The 23,293-nt window shown below is 44.3% G+C and overlaps 1 protein-coding gene across 1 annotated transcript in view; it reads left to right on the top strand.

Moving 5' to 3' along the window:
• Positions 1–23,293, top strand: part of ABCA12 (ATP binding cassette subfamily A member 12) — a 644,885-nt gene that overhangs the window by 606,244 nt on the left and 15,348 nt on the right. Inside the window, exons 54-56 of the mRNA XM_078680598.1 lie at positions 2,581–2,673; positions 6,107–6,212; positions 17,749–17,886. Coding sequence (XP_078536724.1) covers positions 2,581–2,673; positions 6,107–6,212; positions 17,749–17,886 — 337 coding nt within the window. The remainder of the gene's footprint in view (positions 1–2,580; positions 2,674–6,106; positions 6,213–17,748; positions 17,887–23,293) is intronic.

The following is a 23,293-nucleotide window of genomic DNA, read 5'->3' as shown; positions in this document are numbered from 1 at the left end:
AGTGAATGTGTAAGTGAGTTAAAAAAGATACATCAGTGGTCCCAGATACCTTTATTAATGACCACTGGTGGACTTATTAAAAATTATATACACAGTGTCGGTTTTGAGTTAATCAACCGAAAATGGTCTACTAGTTTCAGCCACGTAGGGTATGAAGACCCCGGCTTTCTTCAGGACCTCGTTCTTATAGCTACTGCATAAAGTGCAATTTTGAAAAGAACAGTGATAACAAAACAGTTTAAAAGCATCACAGTGAAAATGCACGTGAATGATATCAGTACCTCTCAACAGGATGGATGACTATTCATTCCTGTAGAGATAAAGCAAGTATCAAAAAACATAATGAATGCTTAATTAGTCACTGCTTACTAAAACGTTATGTGTTGCAAAGAAAAATCATAATTAATAAAAATTACAAATGAAATACACTCACCTATCCTGTGTGAGGTAACAGGCCTCACCTCACCTGGCACTGACTCAGGTTTAAGGAAGAGGCATCGCCCTAGAAAGATGCAAGTAACATGTCTAGAATTGCCCAGTAAGTCCTAATTAAAATCAGACAAATACATGGACCGCATGTTATAATAGGGATGGTTGCCAAAAGAAAATGTGCATGTTATAATAGGGATGGTTGCCAAAAGAAAATTCCATTAGTTTAGAAAGTTAAAATTAATAAAATCCATATATAGCACAGCCCCGAACACGCTATGTGTTGAAGAGACCAATGTCACCGACTTCATGTACTAGTATCATAAAGAAGGCATGGTATTAGCAGATAGCCCGATGAAATAACAGCTTGAGCGCTTGAAAGCCCATCCTTCTGCTGTTGAGAGTTGAAAAATCTGCCCCATAGATAAAAGAGAAAAAACGATATATCCAGTAAAGCACGTTCTTCAATTTTGGCACTGCTCCGCATTAAGAGGAACCGCGTAATGTTGCCCTCTACGTTGCACACGGACATCCTGACAAGAACAATAGAGGCGAAATAGGAAAGCACTCTATAGATTTATCCGAAAAAACGGGTTCGTGATATTCATATCGACGCTTACCTCTCCGTCGATACCTCGGGTTGTGTACTGAGGCAGGGGGAGGCAGCGTTCCTCCCTCGCTAGACGCCTTCCCACGGGCATGCTGAAGCAGATCGCGCCGGTGCTCGCTAGCTTGGCTGCGGGTGTCTCGTCGCCCCTCCCTCACAGGGGAGATGTGTTGTTTATTCCTGCTGCCTGCTGGGAGGCGGCCGAGAAGCCTGGCCTTTGCTGGACAGCTCAATGCAGCAGGTGGTTTGATTTGATGATCTTCAAAGGCAGCACTTCAGCATAAAGCGAATGATGCCATGAAAGAATGAGGCCAGCTGCCAGCCCCCCACCTAGCAAAATAGTTCCCCTGTATGTGGCGTGAACAACTCTCTGTTCACAATCTGCTGCAAGGAAGGAGGCACAGAGATGTTCAAAAGTACACGTAAAAGGAAACTTGTCTCTGGTTCAAGATGGTTGCTGGCTTGTCTACTGCCACAATGTAGACTTCTCTTGAGGGCGTTTTAGATTCAGTCCAGCTATTATATATGAAGGGATGCCTGGGTACCCTCTACACAAGGCATGTGATGACTGGTGGCTAAGGAGGTCAGAGTGACATGGGAGTGGTGTGAGCTAGTGGAGCTGGTGAAACCTGGGATGCAGGCCTTCCTGGATGCTGGCTAAGATTGGAGTCAGGTCCCCAGGAAGCAGATGAAGCCGGGGATCATTGCTTCTGAGAGATGCTGAAAATGGGAATCCAAATACACTGGTGAAGATGAGACTGAGACGACCCCTCCGAGCTGGTAATTCTGGAGATGGCGCATTTGGCATCCGGTTGAGCTAAGAGGATGGAAATCAAAGGCCCTTTGAGTTGGCAGGTGCTAGAAATCAGAAGTTAAAGGGGCTGTTGAAGTTAGGAATTAAGACCTTTTTCAGAGCTGGTAATGAAACTAAGAGCTGTGGGTTCTTGTAAGATGATGAAGCCGGGGTTAATGGCCTTTGATGAAGTCCTAAATCTGAGGGTGAGAAAGCTAGAAATCTGTTGGCCTGGAGGCTGCTGAGGGGTGGATTCAAGGGGTCCTGGTTTTTGGTGAAGCTAGTATTTCTTTCCCCATCCCTTACTATTTCCATTCCCTCTCTCAGCTCACCGCATTCCCACAGGGATGCCTAAGCAGAACCCGCTGGTACTCAGTAGCGGGGCTGCCGGCGACTCATCGCAATCAGTGCTTCTATGGATCTAGTTAAGCTGGGAATTGGGTGAAGCTAGCATTCTGAAGTCAATGGAGGTTGGTGAAGAGAGTACGGTAGGGCATCTGGGACCCAGTAAAGTTAAAAGTCAGGTCTCTACGGATGCGACCCGATATCTGATTAAGCTAGTACTCGTGGCTTTTGGGGGCTGATCGAGTTCTGAATAATATGCTCAAATGTTGCAGCGCAGCTAGGAACCGGAGCCCTGACTGACGATTTTGATATCCTAGTGGCTTATCTCAAGGACCTTCAGTGCATTATGTATGATAAGGGACTGCTCCCGACCTCATTGTAAATGACAATACTGCTTATGTTCCAGCATGGAGGAGTGCGAAGCTCTGTGCACAAGGCTGGCCATCATGGTCCGGGGAGCGTTCCAGTGTATCGGATCTATGCAGCACATCAAAAACAGGTTTGTAACTATTACCCTATTTCTGTTTTAAATACTACTTGTCAGTATAGAACCGATAAGCTCCTCAAATCTACTGATCAGATATCAAAATAATTTATAAGGAGTGAGGAAACTTGATGTAATAAGCTGCAAATGTTTTCTCCCACATCTTTTGTGTAGTGTTTTTTTTAATGTCACCATCTTCTTAAAGCTTCACAAAGTTTGCAAATTGTGGGTTCAGATGTGATAAAAGTAGCTTTCTATAAAAAAAAAACACCACACAATCTAAATATTCTCTTGCAAAATGTTTTTACACGAATCATCTCACACTAGTGAAGTTTCACATTTTGAAAACATTGCAGCTGTGTAAAGTGCACATTTGCCAACTTTGCAAAATTTTGCAGGCAAAGTTCAAAACTAGGGGGCCTATTAGGATGGCGGACGGACCTGCGTCCGTCCGCCACCCGCGAGGTGGAGGGACCGTCGGCAGGGGCAGCGGCGGTCCCTCCGGTGCAATTAGGATGTGACCGCCACCCTGGCGGTCACATCCCGTATCTTTAACCTTGCGGCGGGTGCTGCTTGAAGCAGCACCCGCCGCAAGGTTAAAAATGCATGTTTTACATTTACATGCACAAAGCGGCAGGCACCGCGCGGTGCCTGCCGCTTTGTGCATGTAAATGCTGGGGGGTACCTATGGTACCCCCCATGTGCACCCCCGACACCCTCAGGGCCCGCAACGGGCCCCCAAACACCAAAGACCACATGCTTTTCCACGGCGAAAAAGCCGCAGTGGAAAAGCATGTTGCACTGCACTTCGTAATTTGTCTGACGGTGTCTTGCAGACACCGCCACCAAATAGCCCTCCACACCCTGCGGATCAGCGGCGGACGGACCTGCCATCCGCCGCTGGTCCCACTGCAAACCCACCGCCATCCTATTCTGGCGGTGGGTCTTTTCTGTGGCCGCAGCGGTGAATCCGCATCCTCCAGGCCGGCGGTGGCTTCCACTGGCCCGGAGGATGCGGATTCACCGCCATCCTAATCGGCCCTTATATCTGCCACAGAGAAAACCCTGAATACCATAAAATAGTCTTCCCAGACAAAAGTTTCTTGGAATTGTGTGTTACTGTTATGTATTACTGGGTTTTCTCTGTAAAATTTTGCAGTGGATTTGGAGGCCACAAGTTAACCTTATTTGGGTTTTTCTGACCCACAATGTCTTACAAAGTTAGGTTAAAGTCAGTTGGACTTTTGTATGGTAAGATGATGGGAAATCAGCAAATGTACTCTCGTGAGATAAACCAGGTTGCATCTACGATGTTTTATTAGACACTCTCAACCTGTTAGGCATTAAAATGTAAGGTACAATGTTTGGGCAATGTAGCACTGAAGGATAAATTAGTAATAAAGCAAAATAGTGGTCCCTCAAGGGGCAAGTGTGAACCTCTAATTCCTAGAAGAGATAACTTTGACCATCAAGAGACTTGTCCCATTTCTCAATAAGACAGTATATCAAATTGACATATTTTTTTTCTAGTGTTTAATTTAAATAAAACGGTCGCACTGAGAAATGAAACCTATCTCTTGATAGTCAAATTTACTCTCTCCTAGGAAGCAGAGGTTCACACTTCTCCCTTGAGGCACTACTGTTTTGCTTTGTTACTTGATTACACAGGTCCCTGAGTTGAGGGGTTGCCCCTTTTTATGTAGGATAAAATCGTGGCAGTTGCCGAATAAAGTGTGTGTTATTTTGTGCCCCATGATTGCAAATTTCTTAACATTACTAATCATTGAAAGCTACCAGCGATTAGAAGCTCCTTAATGGGGCGCTCAACATTTCAATGTTCTAATATAGCCTTAGAGCTTGCCGTAGCGAGCTCTACCGACCATTAAAGACCCACTTTGTGCCCTTAACAAGGGAGCAGGCCTTTGATGACCAGTAGAGCCTGCTATGGAGGGCTCTAAGGCTATTGAACGCCCCACCCCTAGAGGGTGGAAAGTCCTAATTTGTAAAGCAAAAGCCTCACCGAGCCCGAGGGGGTTGAAATCCACTTGTGCTCCCTTAGGCCTTTCTCAACAACTGTTGCTGTTAGAGACAAACATTGGAATTTTGATAATCCAGGCTTCTACCGGCAATTAGGAGCCCAGAGCACTCCATTGCTTTCAATGGAGTCCTTAACATTCCAATGTTCTAATATAGCCTTAGACCCCGCCATAGCTGGTCTACTGCCCATTAAGAGCCCACTCCAGTGTTGAAAGCTCGAGCCGAAGGCAAGGGCCATTAACAAGCAAATGGCCCTTTTATGGCCGGTAGAGCCCACTACTGACAGTTCTAAGTCTATTCGAAAATTCCAGCCCTAATGGGCAGAATGTTTTACTTTTTAAAACAACTCAGTGAGGCCTATTGTTTACAGCAAGAGCTGTGAACAAACATTAGAAGGTTGGAGCTCCGTGCTTCTGAAGGCCATTAGAAGCATGGAGCACTCCATTGTTTTCAATGGAGCTCCTAACATTCCAATGTTTTAATATTTGTTGTTAATCTACTGCATGCATGCTTTCTGTTGAAAGTTACCTTTCCAATATAACAGATTATTGTTTCTTATTATTTTGGCATCTCTTTGGAGAAACTGTGAGGATGCATAGTTAAAAGAGTGATAGTATGTATGAATAGAGCCTAATTTGATTGAACCAGTTTTGAATGTTTGCCTCAACTTAACACATTACACTCAATTCTGATCAATTTCCTAAACTTGTGCTACCATGGTATGGTATGGTATCTGTATTACACTTGAACTAAGGTTTGCAAATGAATCATTTACATTAGGAAATTGATATTGTGGTAACTTATCAGGTGTTGTTTCTCACATATTGTTTAATGATTCTCAAACAGAAAGCTACCCCAATGAAAACTGTATTAAAATCTCTGAACTAAATAGTTTAAAGCTACCCACCCAATCAACAAAAAATTATCCACATGAGAATATTTGACTACCAGTACCTCATTGGCAGCTGTGATTGGTAGAATGATGGCTATTGTTGTTATCATGTTAGGAGCATGAAAACACACTGATGATACCTTCAACCTTTGAGGAATGATGGATCAACTAAGATGGACGTTGAAAGATGGGAATGCAAGCTATGTCCTGTAGAAGTGATTAGAGGAATTTCGGAAATCCTACATTCACACTAAACGGAGCAAAGCAAGATCATGGTTATAATGAGTGGAATATTTGTATTAAGTATTTCCATGAACTGATTTTGGAGAAGTCATTTTTTAGACCTGTCTGTGATGTTTTTTAAAGTTAAAATGTTTTCATTCTTAATTTTAGAAAAAGATATGCTGCTCGATGATAGGACTATGATTAAAAACAGATTGATATCGCACAAAACGCAGGCCTGGTGACGAGTCTCTTTTGTGTTTCCATCAACAATTGCCTCTGGCCTTTGTTCTCCAGGTTTGGAAGCGGATTCACTGTGAAGATGCACTTGAGGGACACCTTGGTGGATGTCGAGGCACTGACCCAGCTGATGCGTGGACGCTTTCCCAACACATACCTGAAGGTAGGTGTCAGATCAGAGAAGAAACAGAGTCGGATTATCTTCACAAGTCTCTCTCTGCTAAGACTGAAAGACCAACGCGGACATTTTACAAATTGCCTGATGTGAAGAGACCTGTTTAGGCTGCTAGTGCGTCTCAATTGACTTAGGTAAAATGTAGCCTTCGCCAGCTAAATCACATAATTTCCGACATTTCATGTTACTCTTATCATGGGAAATGCCAAGATTACGCCATTACACCACATTACGCAATTGTGATGTAGTTCAGCTTAAGCAAGAGAACAGGAATAACGTGAACGAAGGGGAACATGAGTGTCTGTTGTATTTTCATTCCGTGCGACCTTCTGTTGTTTGGTTTTTTTTTGCTACAAAATACATTCTTAAGTCAACAAGCATTTACAATGCAATGGTCTCGGTTTTCTTAAAGTTAGAGCTATTGGCATTGCAAATGGCATTTTTTTAATTTTTCATTTTTTTTAAACATAAATGGTATTGTCATTTACAATGGCAATAGGTGAGCATTAGAGAGTAGTAGAGAGTATTAGCGGACACAGAGCCACACACACACAGACGAGCCACACACACACACAGCGAGCCACATACACACACAGCGAGCGCCACACACACAGCTAGCCACACACACAAACAGCGAGCACACACACACACAGCGAGACACTCACACACACACAGCGAGCCACACACACACACAGCGAGCGACACACTCACACTCACACAGCGAGCCACACACACAGCGAGCCACACACACACACAGAGAGCCACACACACACACAGCGAGCACACACACACACACACACACACAGCGAGACGCACACACACACACACAGCGAGACACACACACACACTCACAGCGAGCCAAACACACACTCACAGCGAGCCACACACACACACACAGCGAGCCAAACAGACACAGCGAACCCACACACACAGCGAGCACACACTCGAACAGCAAGCCACACACACACACAGCGAGCCACACACACACACAGCGAGCCACACAGACACACAGAGCCACACACACACACACAGCGAGCCACACACACACAGAGCCACACACACACACACACACAGAGCCACACACACACACAGAGCCACACACACAGAGCCACACACACAGACAAAGCCACAGAGACACACACACTCCCTCACCCCGGGGACTCTCCTTATTTACAAATAGGTTATTCGAGGCCCTCACCAACACCCCGAGCTCACCCGTTGCTTCCCTCAGTCCAGGTCAGCCGGTGCGCTGGCGTCCATGCCGTGGGCACCCATTGACCCTGACCACACGCCCACCTCTGACCAGTAACGCCCCAGGGAACAGAGGCAAGAAAAGCGATCACAACCAGGGGGCAAAGGCAAGAAAAGCAATCACAACCAGGGAACAGAGGCAAGAAAAACTAGCACAACCAGGGGGCAGAGGCAAGAGAAGCGAGCACAACCAGGGTGCAGAGGCAGGAAAAGCGAGCACAACCAGGGGGCAGAGGCAAGAAAAGCGAGCACATCCAGGGAACAGAGGCAAGAAAAGCGAGCACAACCAGGGGGCAGAGGCAAGAAAAGCGAGCACAACCAGGGAAAAGAGGCAAGAAAAGCGAGCACAACCAGGGGGCAGAGGCAAGAAAAGCGAGCACAACCAGGGAACAGAGGCAAGAAAAGCGAGCACAACCAGGGGGCAGAGGCAAGAGAAGAGAGCATAACCAGGGAACAGAGGCAAGAAAAGCGAGCACAACCAGGGGGCAGAGGCAAGAAAAGCGAGCACAACCAGGGAACAGGGGCAAGAAAAGCAAACACAACCAGGGAACAGAGGCAAGAAAAGCGAGCACAACCAGGGAGCAGAGGCAAGAGAAGAGAGCACAACCAGGGAACAGAGGCAAGAAAAGCGAGCACAACCAGGGGGCAGAGGCAAGAAAAGCGAGCACAACCAGGGAACAGAGGCAAGAAAAGCGAGCACAACCAGGGGGCAGAGGCAAGAAAAGCGAGCACAACCAGGGAACAGAGGCAAGAAAAGCAAGCACAACCAGGGAACAGAGGCAAGAAAAGTGAGCACAACCAGGGGGCAGAGGCAAGAGAAGAGAGCACAACCAGGGAACAGAGGCAAGAAAAGCGAGCACAACCAGGGTGCAGAGGCAAGAAAAGCGAGCACAACCAGGGAACAGAGGCAAGAAAAGCGAGCACAACCAGGGAACAGAGGCAAGAAAAACTATCACAATCTACCCCTACAGCATTACTGTGGAGTAGTCAGTGAGGCGAATTGCCAAACCTGTTCGGCAAACCCGGTCCCCTCTCCAGCAGCGTGCTAACATCACCCTCTGGCGCCACTTCTCTTCACAGCTTCGCCAGCTTTCTATCCCTTCCTTAGCCCAGGGATAACGCTGCCCAATGCAGTCGCCGGCTGCCTCCCTGTGTCTCTTCGTTCTTGCACTCAGGGTCGCCCAAGCCGCCCAGTCTCTCGGGCTCACCTCGACTCTTCCTCTGAGCACCTCCTCATAGCTCGCCAGGTTCCCACCCCTTCACCAACGAGCCCCACTCACAGGGCTTTCCTGTGCTGCCGGTCTCCTGGGCGGCATCTTGCTCCTGGGTTGCGGGCTGTGTGGGGCTTCTCACTGGGCTGCTGGCACCTGTGGGGCCTCTCCCCCCCGGCGCTACACAGCTTCTCTCGGTGGGCGGGGCCATCTCTGGTCTCCCTCTCCACACGGGAGACCAGCAAGGTGCGGGACAGCTTCTTAGCCTCCTGGGACACTCCTCTTCGGGCGGGGCTCTCTCCGGCTCATGAGAGCCCTGTGGACTCTGGCCTGGCTTCTCCTCTCCGGTGCCGGGACATCCTGGGAGGCGGGTTAGGCTCCCGTCCTCGCTTTCACTGGCAACTTCCTCTTCTTTGCGAGGCAATGCCCGTGGCTGGGACCAATCCCAGCATGGCGGCCTCGTGAAGACAGCAGTAGCCGGCCGGGGATTCCTGGGCCAGCGGCGGTGAGTTTATCGGGGCAAAATGAGGGGTAGGCACCCTCTTTAAGGCAAAGTCCCTGGCAGGGTAGGCACCCGCTAGGGGTATCAGAATAGCGGCAAGGTCCCTGCGGGGTGGGCACCCGCTAGGGATAAAAATTAGCAGATGTGCGGGCCCTGTCCTTTGCAGACTGGGGGGCATGTTCTTCTTTCTCCTGCCCCCCTACCTCCCCGCCCAGTACAAACACGCTTCTGAGAAGTGCTGCTATCCGCCTGTTGTCTGCTCACACTGCCTGCACGCGCCAGTCGGCCCTCTGATTGGTTAATAAGGAACACCAATGGTAGTGTTTATTTGGTAGTTGTCAACCAATCAGAGAGCCGACTTGGGCGTGCAGGCAGCATGATGGGGGTGTTTCGGAATGAGGACGTAAGAGAGAGAAAGAACCTAAAAAACACACCCCCGAATCCCAAAAAGAAGGGGCTTAAATGGACAGACGCCCCTCTCCTCGAATGGCTGCCGTCCGTTTAGAAAGCCAGCCAATGGAGAAGAGAGGCGGGTTTAAGCCCCACACTAAGAAACATAAGATCTCGCCGGCGAGACTACGCAAGCGCAGCCTACGCAGGCCGCGACCTAAAAATGGACATGAGGGCGCGTTTTGTGAAAAAATAGCACAAATTGCCATGCTGACATTGTGAGTGATTTCACATCATTATCGGGCATTTTCGTATTTTTGCAAAGGAAATTAAAAGTTATTTCAATCAGGCCTACTTGTGAAGCACCGCTTGGATCATATTGCCTTTAGACAAACAGAAAAAACCTCCCTATTTGTGTGTTTTTATGTACCCTACACTCTTACCCTAAGGGCAATTTTCATTTGCAAAACTGTGCTAAACAGATTTATTAATTCTTAAATTTAATCATGTATTTAGTAAAACACATCAAATCGGTTTGTGTGATTTTCCTCAAGAGCAGTGAAAGGCACAGAATGTCCTACCGCTGCACATCATGTTCTTTCTGAAATATTACAAATAGTCTTAAAGTTCATGATTTCCTCTTGAATGCAGTGCTTTATTTTTGTCACTACTATATAAGAGTCCGTCACATGCTGGCGCTCTCAGCTTAGTTTTGAGCAGAGCACGTCAGTGAAATGTGCTTTCAGGCCATCCCAACAGCATGGGTTTCTCTGCAATAGTCCAAAATGCCGCACTGGACAACAGTGGTAGAAGCTGTAGTGGATGCAGCTTCTGTGAAATACCTTGGGACGGGCACTTAGATTTTTACAAATTAAGTACTGCATGTTAATGTTAATGGGAATTGTAAGAGCGCACAAATACCCGGAGGTGTCTGGCACTGCATGGATGTTGTACAACACATTCAGTTTGTTTATCATTGTAAAAAGAGCCCCTTCAGACATACATTGTACTTAAACCGCAAGAAAGGTAACCTTCTCCCGTTAAACTGTACTCTGTGCTAATTGAAAAAAATGTTTACTTAGAAAAAGCAGTCCGCAACCCAATTAACTTAAAAAACATCAGCTCCAGGTCGTGTCGCATGAATAACCTTTTTCAGTCCATTGAATGATGTCAAAAAATCTTTGTGGAATTACAGCCATATTAGGTCTTTATTAAGTTTAGGCGGTGAACTTGGCTGAGCTTGCGGAGTTTGCGGCGATTTCTGCACTCCGCGTTCTCAGATCAGAACTCCGATCTGAGTTTTTTACCGCGCTCGCGTTCGTCAACGTCAAGTTGATGAGCGCGAGCAAGGAAAAACTACTTCCTGGCGAGATTTTTCCTTGTTCGCGATCGTCAACATCAAGTTGGTGACCACAAGCATGGAAAATCAACCACCCAGCTAGATTTCTCAACGCAGCCGGTTAGACTTCTCATTGCAAGTGGTCGCGAATGGTCGCGACCGCTCGTGTTGAGAAACTGTCCGTTCGCATGGTGAAAGCTGCAGCTCAAGTAAAAATCTACTTGAGCGGCAGTAAGGAAGCAGTGCCTGCATGCGCTGTGCTTGGTGCCATTTGCGCTGATTGCACAGTACAGACAAGCACTTGACACTGAAAATCACCGCGCACAGCATTTATTCAACGCACTCCGCCGCTTTGTGAGTTTTTTAATGCACTTCGCGGAGTTCCGCATATCAGAACTCCGTGAACTCTGCCCAGGCTTAGTCTTTATGCACAGCTATTTAACAGACATTGATTTCTAAGTTTGGGAAAATAGTGTCAATTGCACATTTGTCCTGGATGGGAAATGGGCCTTTGACTGCAAGGAGGTCCAGCACTTACGAAGTGGGATACAGCCCGACTCTAACTGAAACATGACTATTTGTGGCATATCAAACCACCGGAGGAATCCCATTTCAAGATCAAGTAGTTTCTGTGAGCGAATGTAGTGACTCAATGGTTATATGTGTAATTTCTGAATCTATGCAAAGCATATTTAGGAAAATAGTCAATAGACTCTTCTGTTGCTCCCGCCCCAATAGTCCTCTGCACCTTTTTGTATGTGTCTCACCCCCATGAACGTAGTACAAGACTACAAGGCATGTGTATGTCACCTACACCTGGGCGGACTGAATAATTACTGTATGTAGATAAAAATAAATTGGCAGAATGTGCATACTGCCTGATCCACCCTGTCAAACTGCTTCCCTACTGTTGGCAGTTCCAAGAGGACCTGCATAGACTTTGGTCGTACTCTGGCTGATTGCCAACTCTAGCTGAATCACAAGCCTTTCGACATTCTGTGGCCCTAACCTTCCCTACACCATTTCCATTAAAACCCATTGACTGTAGTGGGATTCTAAGAGTACAAAGCAGAAGAACTTCTAAGAAACTGCAGTTTGATGTTTTCAAGCAAGGGATGGTCTGTCCGGAAAAGCCAGAGTTGGAAAAAAGTGCTAAGAACATTTGTCCTTCAGTGATGGACTTTGATCAACGCACCAGCCCTATTTTCACTCTTCACGCTGCTCTCTGTGGATGGTAGATGGCCAGGGATCCAGATCACCACATTAACAGAGGCATTGAGAATCACTGTCTCCCTGTGGAACCCTCGGTCCTTGAGTCATATCAAGCAGCCACACGAAGGATCATTCTCCATATACCGCAGCGATACCGGAATAATGTAGCAGGTTTCCTGTCATATCCCAAAGTGGTTTGCTAATGATGGGCTTGGAATTGTCTCGCCTTGTACATGCATCTTCCATAAAACACGTTTAGTGAGCTATTTATTCTCCCGCTGCCTTCGGTGAGACGCCTGGGTTGTTCAATTGTCATTGATAATTTAGGGCTTGTTGTTTTTCCACTTGCAGTCCTTAAAGATTTCTAACCCCACAAATTAGTGACACTAAAACGCTCTGACTTTTACCTCCCCCAAGAATTAAATATTTGATTTGATCACTGCTCCCTGCGGCATCATCAGTTTTATTTGTGTTGAAGGCAGACACAAGGAAAGAAAATAGGACCGCAATAAATACACGTATGTCATGGTCAAAAATGGAGGGAGGTGGACTAATGAAATTGCCTCTTGGTACTTAAATAATGTGTATTTTACTAAAAAACGTAGTGGGAGATACCCTCCCAGGTGATAGTGTGCTCTACAAATGTGATACAAATTGTATTTACATGAAAAGAGGAAAGACTGCGTAAACCCTGCTGGTATTCAAACTGGTGGTGAACATGGTCTATGCAGTCAGGGCTCAACCAACTGAGTGTTGCTGCCACATCACTATCCCAAGACCAGCTTTCGCACCATAAGCTCCTTGAAACAAAGATACTTCAATCATAATATCCAGAGTCTACTTAACTGCACAATGATCTTCCAGTTCAGAATAATAATAGTAGGTTGGACAGCTTCACTAATCTCCAACTTCCACATACCTGACATTTATATGTCAGCTTTTGCAGAGTCACAGCATAGTTTACCAAATCTCAACCCAGGATTTCACCTTCTTTTCCGCACCTGCATATTAGGCTAAATGTTGTGTTAATATGTTGTACCTTTGCTTTCCGTAATAGAGTTTGCCATGTAGTGGCTCTCATAGTATTTCCCAGGGACACATTTTCCAAAAGGCTCTGACAGAGTATTTTATTTCTATGGAACAAACTAAAACTGCAGTCTATGTCTAAGCTTGGCCAATATAGAGTCACAACAAACAACAAACAACAAAGAACTGGAAAACAAGAATACAACAATAAAGGAAAAAAGTAGTTGACATAACAAAAAAATTAACAATGTTAGATTCTATGGGAAAATATCAATGCAAAAAACATCTGAATCATTTTACATCAAAGTTTTGCTATCAGTATTTCTTACATGTTTAATTTGGCGACGGTGGAATTATTTTCAATTGTTTTTTGTCCCTGTTCTGTTCTCTTAACAGGGTATTATCTCTTGTTTCACCATGACCACACAATGTAGCACCCTGTCATAATATTTTTATTTATTTAATTTTTGTTCATTGAACCTTTTTTTATTTAATCCTTTTACTTTTCTATAATTTCGACGCCCTAACCTCTCACTTATACTATGGCAATATAGGCGTAGTCTTATGATTTTCCTGTCAACCAGACAACTCAGCAAACACAAATCAGGTGACAAATCGTCATTATTGTTTTCACGTTCAATAGTATTTTCAATATTTATTTGTATATGTCAGCACAATCAATACCTAATAGTATATGGACAGTTATAATACGATTTTCAATTAAATGTAGAATGCGATTTGACTGTGTGCCAGAACGTTGTGTTTAAGTGTTTTTCATAGTAAAAACGGATGGGTTGTTGAGGTTTCAATATTTTTTTTAACATTTTTTCATTATACACCAAGAAGGGGCATTCTCATCTAAGAAATAAACAAAATAGAACTCCCCACCGAAATCTAGACCGTTCCCCTCTCCCTTCCCATGACGTCCCATTTTAGAGTTCAAGAATGATATCCCATGTTTCAACCTGGCCCTAGGATGTCCCCTGTGTGGGTAGATACAAAAAGTAGAAGTCGCTCATTGAATAGTAGCCCCAGGCTAGGGCATGTAATGAAAACATGTTGATCAACAACCAGCATTGGGATTTCGACACATTACTTGTGCAAAGAAGAGTTTTTGAGGAACTTCCTTAATTTCAGGCGTAGAAGGCAAAACAAGAAGGGAAAGATGTGGGAAGAAGCCAAGGGGGTGTAAGGGAAAAAGGGTAAGAGAAAGAAAAATTGAAACTGGAGAGGGCATTCAAGTATTGACCAGAGGTCTAACTGTCACCAAAATGATTGGAAATGTTATGGCATGCTTGAAAAGATGATGCGAGAGAGAGAATTTGGTCGAAAGAAGATTATAGTTTTGATCGCTTCCAGATCATCAAGAGTACAAGCAAATCAATTACCTTCAAAGAGTAGCAAGCATGGGCAAAGCCATACTGTCTCGGTTTGCCAGTGCTTCTTGTTTGCCACTATTGCCTTGTTCAATTGAAACAGCATTAGTAAAGTCAATAGTGGTGTCTGGCCTTCCTCGAAGTGTATTTTATATACTTCTACGATGCAGACAGATTGTGTCATGCCACGTTACATCACACGGCATGGCACCCATCATGGAAGTTTAAAGAATGCATTTCCAAGTTGGCCACCTTGTTGCATTACCTATTGTGGAAACCATCTTGGAAGAATTACAAAACACAGTTGCTCAGGGGCTGCTGTATTGTGTAACGATGTGTTGTGTCACACAATATGGAGGTCAGCTTGGAAGTATCAACCAATAAATTGTAAGGATGGACGCCGCTTTGAATCACTGCACGTTGTATCACACAATGTGGTGCCAATATTAGAAGTATAAAAATGACAACTTCAAAGAATGCCGGCCACCACTGTTGCCATTGCCGGAACACTTTTTCAAGGCATTTGGCAATCTCAAAGCCAATGGTAATGCGTGCCTGGAGAGTGGTGGGAGAAGTTCAGCGCAGGAGTGAGAGAAAGGTGGGAGAGAGAAGAGAGAGGCGGGCTAGGGAGAAGGAGAAGGAAAGTGTGACAGCAAGCCAGAGCAATCCTCAGTGTTGTAGTTAAGGTAAAAATGTGCTGTTGGGTGGGAGGGAGAGAGAGAGACTGATGGGGGGTTTAAGGGAAAGAGTGAGAGAGAGAAAATAAAGAAATAGACAGAGAATCAGGACATGCAATTCAGTGGAGTGCTGAATCACAAATGACAATGAAAAAAATACTTACCTGACATCAACAGTGGAAGGATACACTCAGAAAATCAAAAACAAGGTTGTAACCTAAATGCTCAACCAGGCGATAAAAAAATCAACGGGCATGGGCAAAGTCAATAGGTCTCGTCTTTGAGACATATTGACTCTGCCAGCTTCTTTTGTTCATGATGTACAGCATAAGTATTACCAGTGCTATACAGCATGAAGAAAATAAATTAAATAGGATGGTGATTCGGGCGTGGTTGCAGCCAGACCACCATGACTGCAGTGGGAAAAAAACAAAAAATCTCGATTAGCCAAAAAACAGACAGGATTGTGAAACGATTGTAAAACCATAGTATAGTTCTACTGCTTTGAACCAGCTGACACTCAGAAAGACAGGCAGAGGCAGTGTAGGCTGCCTCTGAAAGGAGGTGGTGGGGCAGGGGTAAACATTTTTAAAATAAACCTACCTATAAACACCGCCACCTCTCATCCGTCCTCTTCTCTCGGCAGTGCACTGGTAGAACGGAAGCACCCAGCCTCCCAGACTCTCCCAGCCAATCACGACTCTGCTCTACAGCAGTGTTGTGATTGGTCTGAGCGCCGTAGTTCGGCGCTCTGAGAGGGACTGGAAGCCTGTGTATGTTCCTCACCAGACTGTGCATTATATCCTGGTAGGGAACACCAAAAGAGAGCGGGCCAAGCGCCATGGGCACTTAGGGAGTGCAAACCACTACTCTCCCTCCTCTAGCCAGCCCGCCCTAACCTGGCTCCGAGTCTGCAGTGAAAAATAAAATGATAACGTCTATGTTATTATCATTTTATTTTAAATTTTTTTGCACTTAACGGAGGAGCTGCCACTGGGCAGACGTAATACAAGGGCAATGAGTAAGGGAACGAATACAAGGGCACGACATAAGGGGGCTTTCTGTATGCTCTTCGTGAGACCGCTAATATTGAAGCTGAATTGCCAGTTCTTGCTGGCAATCCCATACATTGTCAAAACATATTGAGGGGAGCAGGAGGATAACCTGCGTGGTTCTCTGGTTTACGTCAAAATGCTCTTAGCGCCAGATTCACAGGAAACACCAACAAACCTCATATGTTTATCGTCATTGTCCCCGGGCTGCAGAGCAAAGCTGCATATTTTGCCTCCTGGTGATGAATGAATGAACAATATTCTCGTCAAAAAACTATGTATCATAAAACAGACGTATGAAGTAGGGACACATGAACGAGAAACTGGCGGTGCATCATTTACTTGTGTTGTATCAGATTTTCCAGGGTAAATACGCAACTACCCAGTGACCTACGTAAATACCTCTCATTCAAAAGCCATTAGTTCTCCAAGTTTGCAGTCTCTCTGCTGCCCTCACTCCCACTTCTCCCCCACAGACATGGCACTTAAGTGAGTAAATCTACAAAGAGATGCCTAAACCTGATATGAATGTAATTGTACACATTTTTTACATTTCCATTCTTGGCCAATCGCTGGTTATGGCAAAATGGAAACACTCTCAAATGTGCAGGTTTACACAATGCACAATTGCACATAGAAGAGATATCACATTTTGAAATAGAGTTTTTAATGAAACATTTCTGCACAGGGAATGTGTGTCCTGTGGAGAGACCCCTTTGCCTCCACCCACACTAGTTTTTGGGGTATTACAATCCCCTTTCTCTATACAAAGTGATTTACTACTACCCTTGAGTGAAGCAAATATGTGACATTTATCAGAGTTCAAAGGTTGTCAAGGAGAAACTTGCAAATACCTACAACTGTGTATATAAGCTTCGGAATGCCACTCCCGCCTGGTGAGTAAATTTACTCGCAAAAAAAAACTTTGTGCAAGTAAATCATTTTATAGGGGCAAAAGCAACATTTGAACATTCCAGAGGTTCCAAAAAGGATGGTTTTGCACTTTCACAATTGTCAAAACACATATGTGCTTTGTGATTTGGGAGCAGAGGCTCTTAACACTGGATTCGAGCTTCTGAGGCAGATGACTTTGACACAGATTATGAAACAGCTCAAATAGGAGTCCTAGCCATCTTATGAACCCCACCCAAATACCAGGCTTCAGCAATGAACGGTAGAAAGTGCAGGCCAAGCAGGTGAGACCGGAGGCTCCTAGCAGCATGCCTCTAATAGTAGTGGCTTAGAAAGTTTGACATGGGTCTTCATGAAAGCACAGAAAATGGCCTGACCATGGGCTAGGCAGTATGATATCTAGAATCGGTGTCAGCAACTATGAGTGAAGCAGCTGGTGCAGTAGACTCTGAATAGCCCGATCCTTGATGCTGTCACACCAGGTTAGACCTGGGCTTCGGGTATATTCATACACAAATGAGACCTGTCTGGTAAGGCAGTAATTGAAACACTGACTGCAACTCTTTCTCTTCGCAGGATCATCACTTGACCATGGTGGAGTACCATGTGCCTGTCTCGGCAGGAGGAGTGGCCAACATTTTTGACCTACTGGAAGCCAACAAGGCAGCGTTCAACATCCAACACTTCTCCGTTAGCCAGACTACACTTGATGAGGTAAGGGGAGCAAGAGAAACAGATGGACTTGACAAGGATTTTCTTCACTCACCACAAAGAATTTTCCCAAAATACTTCGGAGCAAACTAGCTGTTGATACAGGAGGGAATATTATTCAAATTGGAGAAAGATCTTGCATTATTTAGTGTCTCCAAATATAAATATGTGAAAAAGGTGTCATCGCTCAGCTAGTGCCGGAATTGTGCTAAGATTGTTATGAAGTGAGCAGCATGTGTGTACCAAGCTTGGCATGTTCGACCTCTTAAAGGACGGAAATTAGTCTCTTTCCTCAAAGCACATTGTCTATACAGTTCTCTGGAACACATTTGTTTCCCCTCCAACCATCGTTCCTGGATCTATCAATTTTTCTGCCTTAACACACCTCATCTTCCATTGTCTCCCTTGCGCTATCCTTCTTCATTGTTTTTTCCCTACCCTTTCCCTTCATCATGCTCGCTGTATGTAATCTTTTATTTTTACTTCTCCAAATACCTTAATTTGTGCCCTTGTTCCACTATTGTTTTATTATTTAACCATTTAGTCTCAATGTTGCAATCGGTTGCTGTATTCTGAATTCAAAATTCAAAATTCTGAATTCAAAAGTGAACAGGTTGGACCCTGAAGAAAGCGCTCTGGTGGACTTGGATCTAATACCTCCTCATTTCTCCATTGTAATCTGTTTGATTCTCCGCCCAACAACAGTGGGTAGATTACACAGCAGCAAGGGCCACAGGGCTTGGTACCCACTGTGCTCTCAAAATTGCGATTACAAGGGGGTATATACTGGTATGTACAAATTCAATCACAGTGCTGTGGAATATCTTGTATTAGAACATTGGAATATTTAGTGCTCCATTGAAAACAATAGAGTGCTCTGGGCTTCTAATGGCCAGTAGAAGCCAAGAGCATTAATATTCCAATTATTAACGAAGGATTCACGGACCCCGAGAGGGGTTCAGCCCCCTAAGGCTCAGTGAGGCCTTTCTTTTACGAATTAGAACATTCTGCCTTCTGAAATTGAGAGGCAGAATGTTCTAATAGCCCTAGAGCCCTCAGTAACGGGCTCTACTGGCCGTTAAAGACCTGCTCCCTTGTTAAAGGCCCGAGCTGAAGCAGGCCTTTAATGCTTGAGCAGGCCTCTAATGGCCGGTAGAAACTGCTATGGTGGGCTCTAAAGATGTATTAGGACATTGGAATGTTGAGCGCTCCATTGTAGATGCTTGACTGCTCAGGACTTTTAATGGCTTGTAAAAGCCTGGAGCATCAACATTCCAATGTTTGTTCACAGTTGTTGCTGTGAACAAAGGCCTCATGGAGCCCATGGGGGTTTCAACCACCTCCCCCCGGGCTCCATGAGGCCTGTATTTTACAAATTAGAATATTCTGCCTTCTAGGGGCGGATTTTTCGCAATAGAGCCCTCTGTAGTGTGCGCTACCGATCATTAAAGGCCTGCTCCCTTGTTAAAGGACTTTGCCTTCAGCTCGTGGCTTTAACACTGGAGCAGGCCTTTATTGGCCGGTAGAACCCACTACATCGGGCTCGTAGGCTATAATAGCACTAGCAAAAAGCTTGCAAGCCCCCCAGCGGAGGACCACATGTTGGCCCATAGTTTCTTGGCATTAGATTGCTGTATCCTTGAACAAGATGTAGCAAACTGAAAAAGCAAAGTGGATAAATGATAGCAGATTGCAAGAAAACTGTTGACAATTTATAGTCAATTGGAAAAGACATGCTGGCAAGGTAGCTCAGTGAGTTAAAAATGTTGTTGCAGATATCTGCATTGATCTGAAGGCAACACGTTAAAATTCCAAAAATTAAGCCTTTTAAAGAATTTTATTTATTCTTATTTCCAACTTAAAACAATAAGCATTTGACCAATGGTACCCCCAACAAGAAAATACACTGAACAAAACCTACTAATATCATGGACATCATAAGATGGCCACAAGAGGTCCTCATTTCCAAAAATTCAGAAATTGAGAGGCGGAAACACCTGTTATATTTTCATGACCCTTTATCAGTCTCGTCAACAATAAAAAAATGATCGCATTCTCCAAATTTCGGGGGCTGTTATGCAAAAAGTGCTGCCTTTTTACAAAACAGGCGATTTAGGGATTTCTTTGCAAATGACAAAATGGAGGGTCTGTAAAGTTGCCTCACTCTGCTATGTCCACTTCCTAGGAAGCGTGGTATATTTTTGACCCGGAATGACCTATCATTTTTTTTTTTTATAAACTTTATTTATACATTTTTCCGTACAAAATGAGCAGACATTCGACAAGGCAGTCCATTAGTATTGCATATACAGACAGAATCAATATAGCGGGATAGCATTCGGGGGGGGCGGTCCCATACATGTATAGACAGGAGGTAGGGGAAATACAACCGAGACAATGTGCAAATGCTATACATAGGATCAGCAGTCATATACCAAGAAAACAAGGACACACCATTAATTTCCCGAAACAGTACTTGCGTTAGAACATGTAATGCAGACTCCTCCACAGTGCCAAATGGTAATGTTGTCAAACGACATGTCCAGGACTATTATACAGTATTTCCTCCCCCAGGGCCCTCCAGTGGTCTCGCATTACATTGATCGTCACTACCCTCTTCGTCTGCCTCTTGTTGTAGCGTGTATTTCTGGAGCGGTCCCCATATATCTTTGGGCCTGGATGTGACAGGTTGTAATTCAGCATATATTGCGTATTGATCCTGACAGTGTAGCATGTCCTGTAGCCACTCCTTGAATTTCGGGGCTCTGCCCCTCCCCCATCTACATGCCAATCTACGTTTGGCCAGCAAGAGAGCCGTGTCAATACATTTCCTATATGGTTTAGGTATATTGGGAGTATGTCCTAGTAGAAACAGCAGTGGGTCCCTGGTCATCTCAATGGGTACCATTTTCTCCAATGCCTCGTGTATCAATTCCCAGTAAGTAGAAACCTGCGGGCATAGCCAGGCGAAGTGGAAGAAGCCAGCACCCGGCTGCCCACATCTCTCACATCGGTCAGAGTCCGTGAGGCCAAATCGATATTTCTTGGCGGGTGTATACCGGAATGACCTATCTGGCATTTTTCTTGCCTTGCTAGTCAGGCCCACATGCTGCAAAGTGTGCAGCACTTCCTTCAGGTGGGCCAAGTGCTCCCCCAGGTAGACCGAACACAGCTATATCATCTAGATAAGTTGCACTGAAAGTTTCCAACCCAGATAGTACTCTGTTTACCAATCTTTGGAAGGTGTCAGGAGTATTCTTTAAGCCAAAGGGCATAACTTTGAGCTAATACTGGCCTCTGGGGTGGAAAATGCTTACCGCTCCTGGACTTAGGACAATCTGCCAGTAACCTCAGGTCAGATCAAAGGCACTTGCGTACTTTGCAGCCCCTAACGCTTATCATCTCGAAGCACGGGGAGAGCATCAGTCTTGGTGACTGCATTCAACCCTCTGTAGTCCACACAAAACCTTAATTATTTATATCCGCCTTGGGGAATATGCTTGGACACCAGTACCACTAGACTGGCCCATGGGCTGTCAAACAACTCAATTACCCTTAACTCCAGCATATTGGCTACTTCAGTTCTAAAACTACTTTCCTGTAATAGTTATAATAAGTCCAATCTTGACAAGTTTTTGGATGTATTGTACCCATTATTTTGATACTTTAAATCATATTGCAAGCTAAATCTAATCAAAGGTTAGACTATATTTAAGTTTAATAAAGCCTTTCTGTGTTAGTCAATGGGGCTAGCAGCACTACAATGAGGAAAACAACTTTGGCTGTTTTTACTTACCAAGGCATGTAAAACATCTTTCATATTAACTTTTTTCTTTTAAGTAGATCCATAGGAGACAGTATACTCATAAATATTGTACATACATATATACAATTCTTATCATATCAACAAGATACACATAATATTGTAGCAATTAGATAATGATTTTACATAAATAGAGAAATAGTCCTTAATGCTTCCAATAAAGTGCATCAGTACAACCTATAGAAGTCTGCTGTTACCTCAAAGTTCATTTAATTGAATTTCAGTCATAGTCTTTTTTCCAAATAATGTTAATAATATGCATTCCTTATATTATTACATCTTGTGGTCATACATTTTATTTCATCAAGACTATAAGCCCCAGTGTCCGATTTGCTTTCAATAAAGTGCAGCAGTGATAGATTTAAATAGTCCACCATTTCTATTCAAAATTCAAATTCCCGCCACTCAAAAAACACTAGCATCAGCTTTAAAAAATGACTACTATCCAAGGAAAAATGCTTAAAATATTTTCCTCCATATACCCTTATAACCCTATTATTGATAATTGAATGCAGCCATACATCTGTATACATATATAAACTTAGTATCCTCATTTACTCCAATCAGTTTCCAGAATAGATTTGGCCAAAATCTTACCCTGTGGTATTATCAATGTTTTCCGTAAATTGCCAAGAGGCATTTACTCTTTTGATGTCCCCAAACCTTTTAGCATATGCCTCCTCAAACTTCTTGGTCCGGGGCATCTTATTATACCATTCCACATATATTGGCACTCTATTTGTCTTACAGTTTTGCAAAATCAAAGATCGGGCGACTAAATAACTAATAGTGGTAAATATATCGGCCCTTTTCTTGCTACTCGATCTTGCCTCTGTCTAGATGGTCCAAAAAGTGCCACCCCTACCTCCGGTTCGATACATAGGTGCAAGCCCCTACTTATGGCATCAGACGCTTGTTCCTGGGAACCCAGCTATCTTTGAACAAGTGAAAAACGTATGCAGCCAGTCTCCTCCCCCTAGCTGATTACATCATACACAACGATCTTCCATTTCGGGATACATTTTCTGGAGATCCTTAAGGGTATATTATGCTACCCAACGTGCCAGGAATGACATTCTCTTAAAATTGGCAGATCTTAGTGCCTTATATGCTAATTCTGAGATTGTCTTGCCGCTCATACTCAGAAAAGGTGGACTGTGTTGTCAACGTGATCTTTTCTAAAACCCTTTGTACCACTCCCATTGACTCCGTAGTAGCCTATACCAATTTCCCATACCCCGCATTTTACTTTTAAATAATGCAGTTATTATTGGTGAGGAGTCACTATTTAAGTACACACAATATTTTTTTAGGAATTGTACAATCTGGAGATACCCAAAATACAAATGCTTACAGCGATCTCCACACTTGGATTGGAGTTGCTGCCAGGTTATATTTCTCCCTTTAACCAGAAAATGTTCCAGTTCTTTAAATCCATTTGTAATCCAGTGCCTTATGTGGCTACTTGGTATGTGAAGACCAAACACTTTACATTCACTTAGCTGCAAGTACTCCTATTCCGCAGCTTGATTCTTTGAATTGAATGCTTGGAGTCTCCATCCTAACTCATGAAGTGTTTTATAACTT

The sequence above is a fragment of the Lissotriton helveticus genome, chromosome 3_1 (genome assembly GCF_964261635.1).
Source record: "Lissotriton helveticus chromosome 3_1, aLisHel1.1, whole genome shotgun sequence".
Classification (NCBI taxonomy): Eukaryota; Metazoa; Chordata; class Amphibia; order Caudata; family Salamandridae; genus Lissotriton; species Lissotriton helveticus.
The sequence above is the reverse complement of the archived record's forward strand: the minus strand, read 5'-3'. Positions and strand labels throughout refer to the sequence as shown.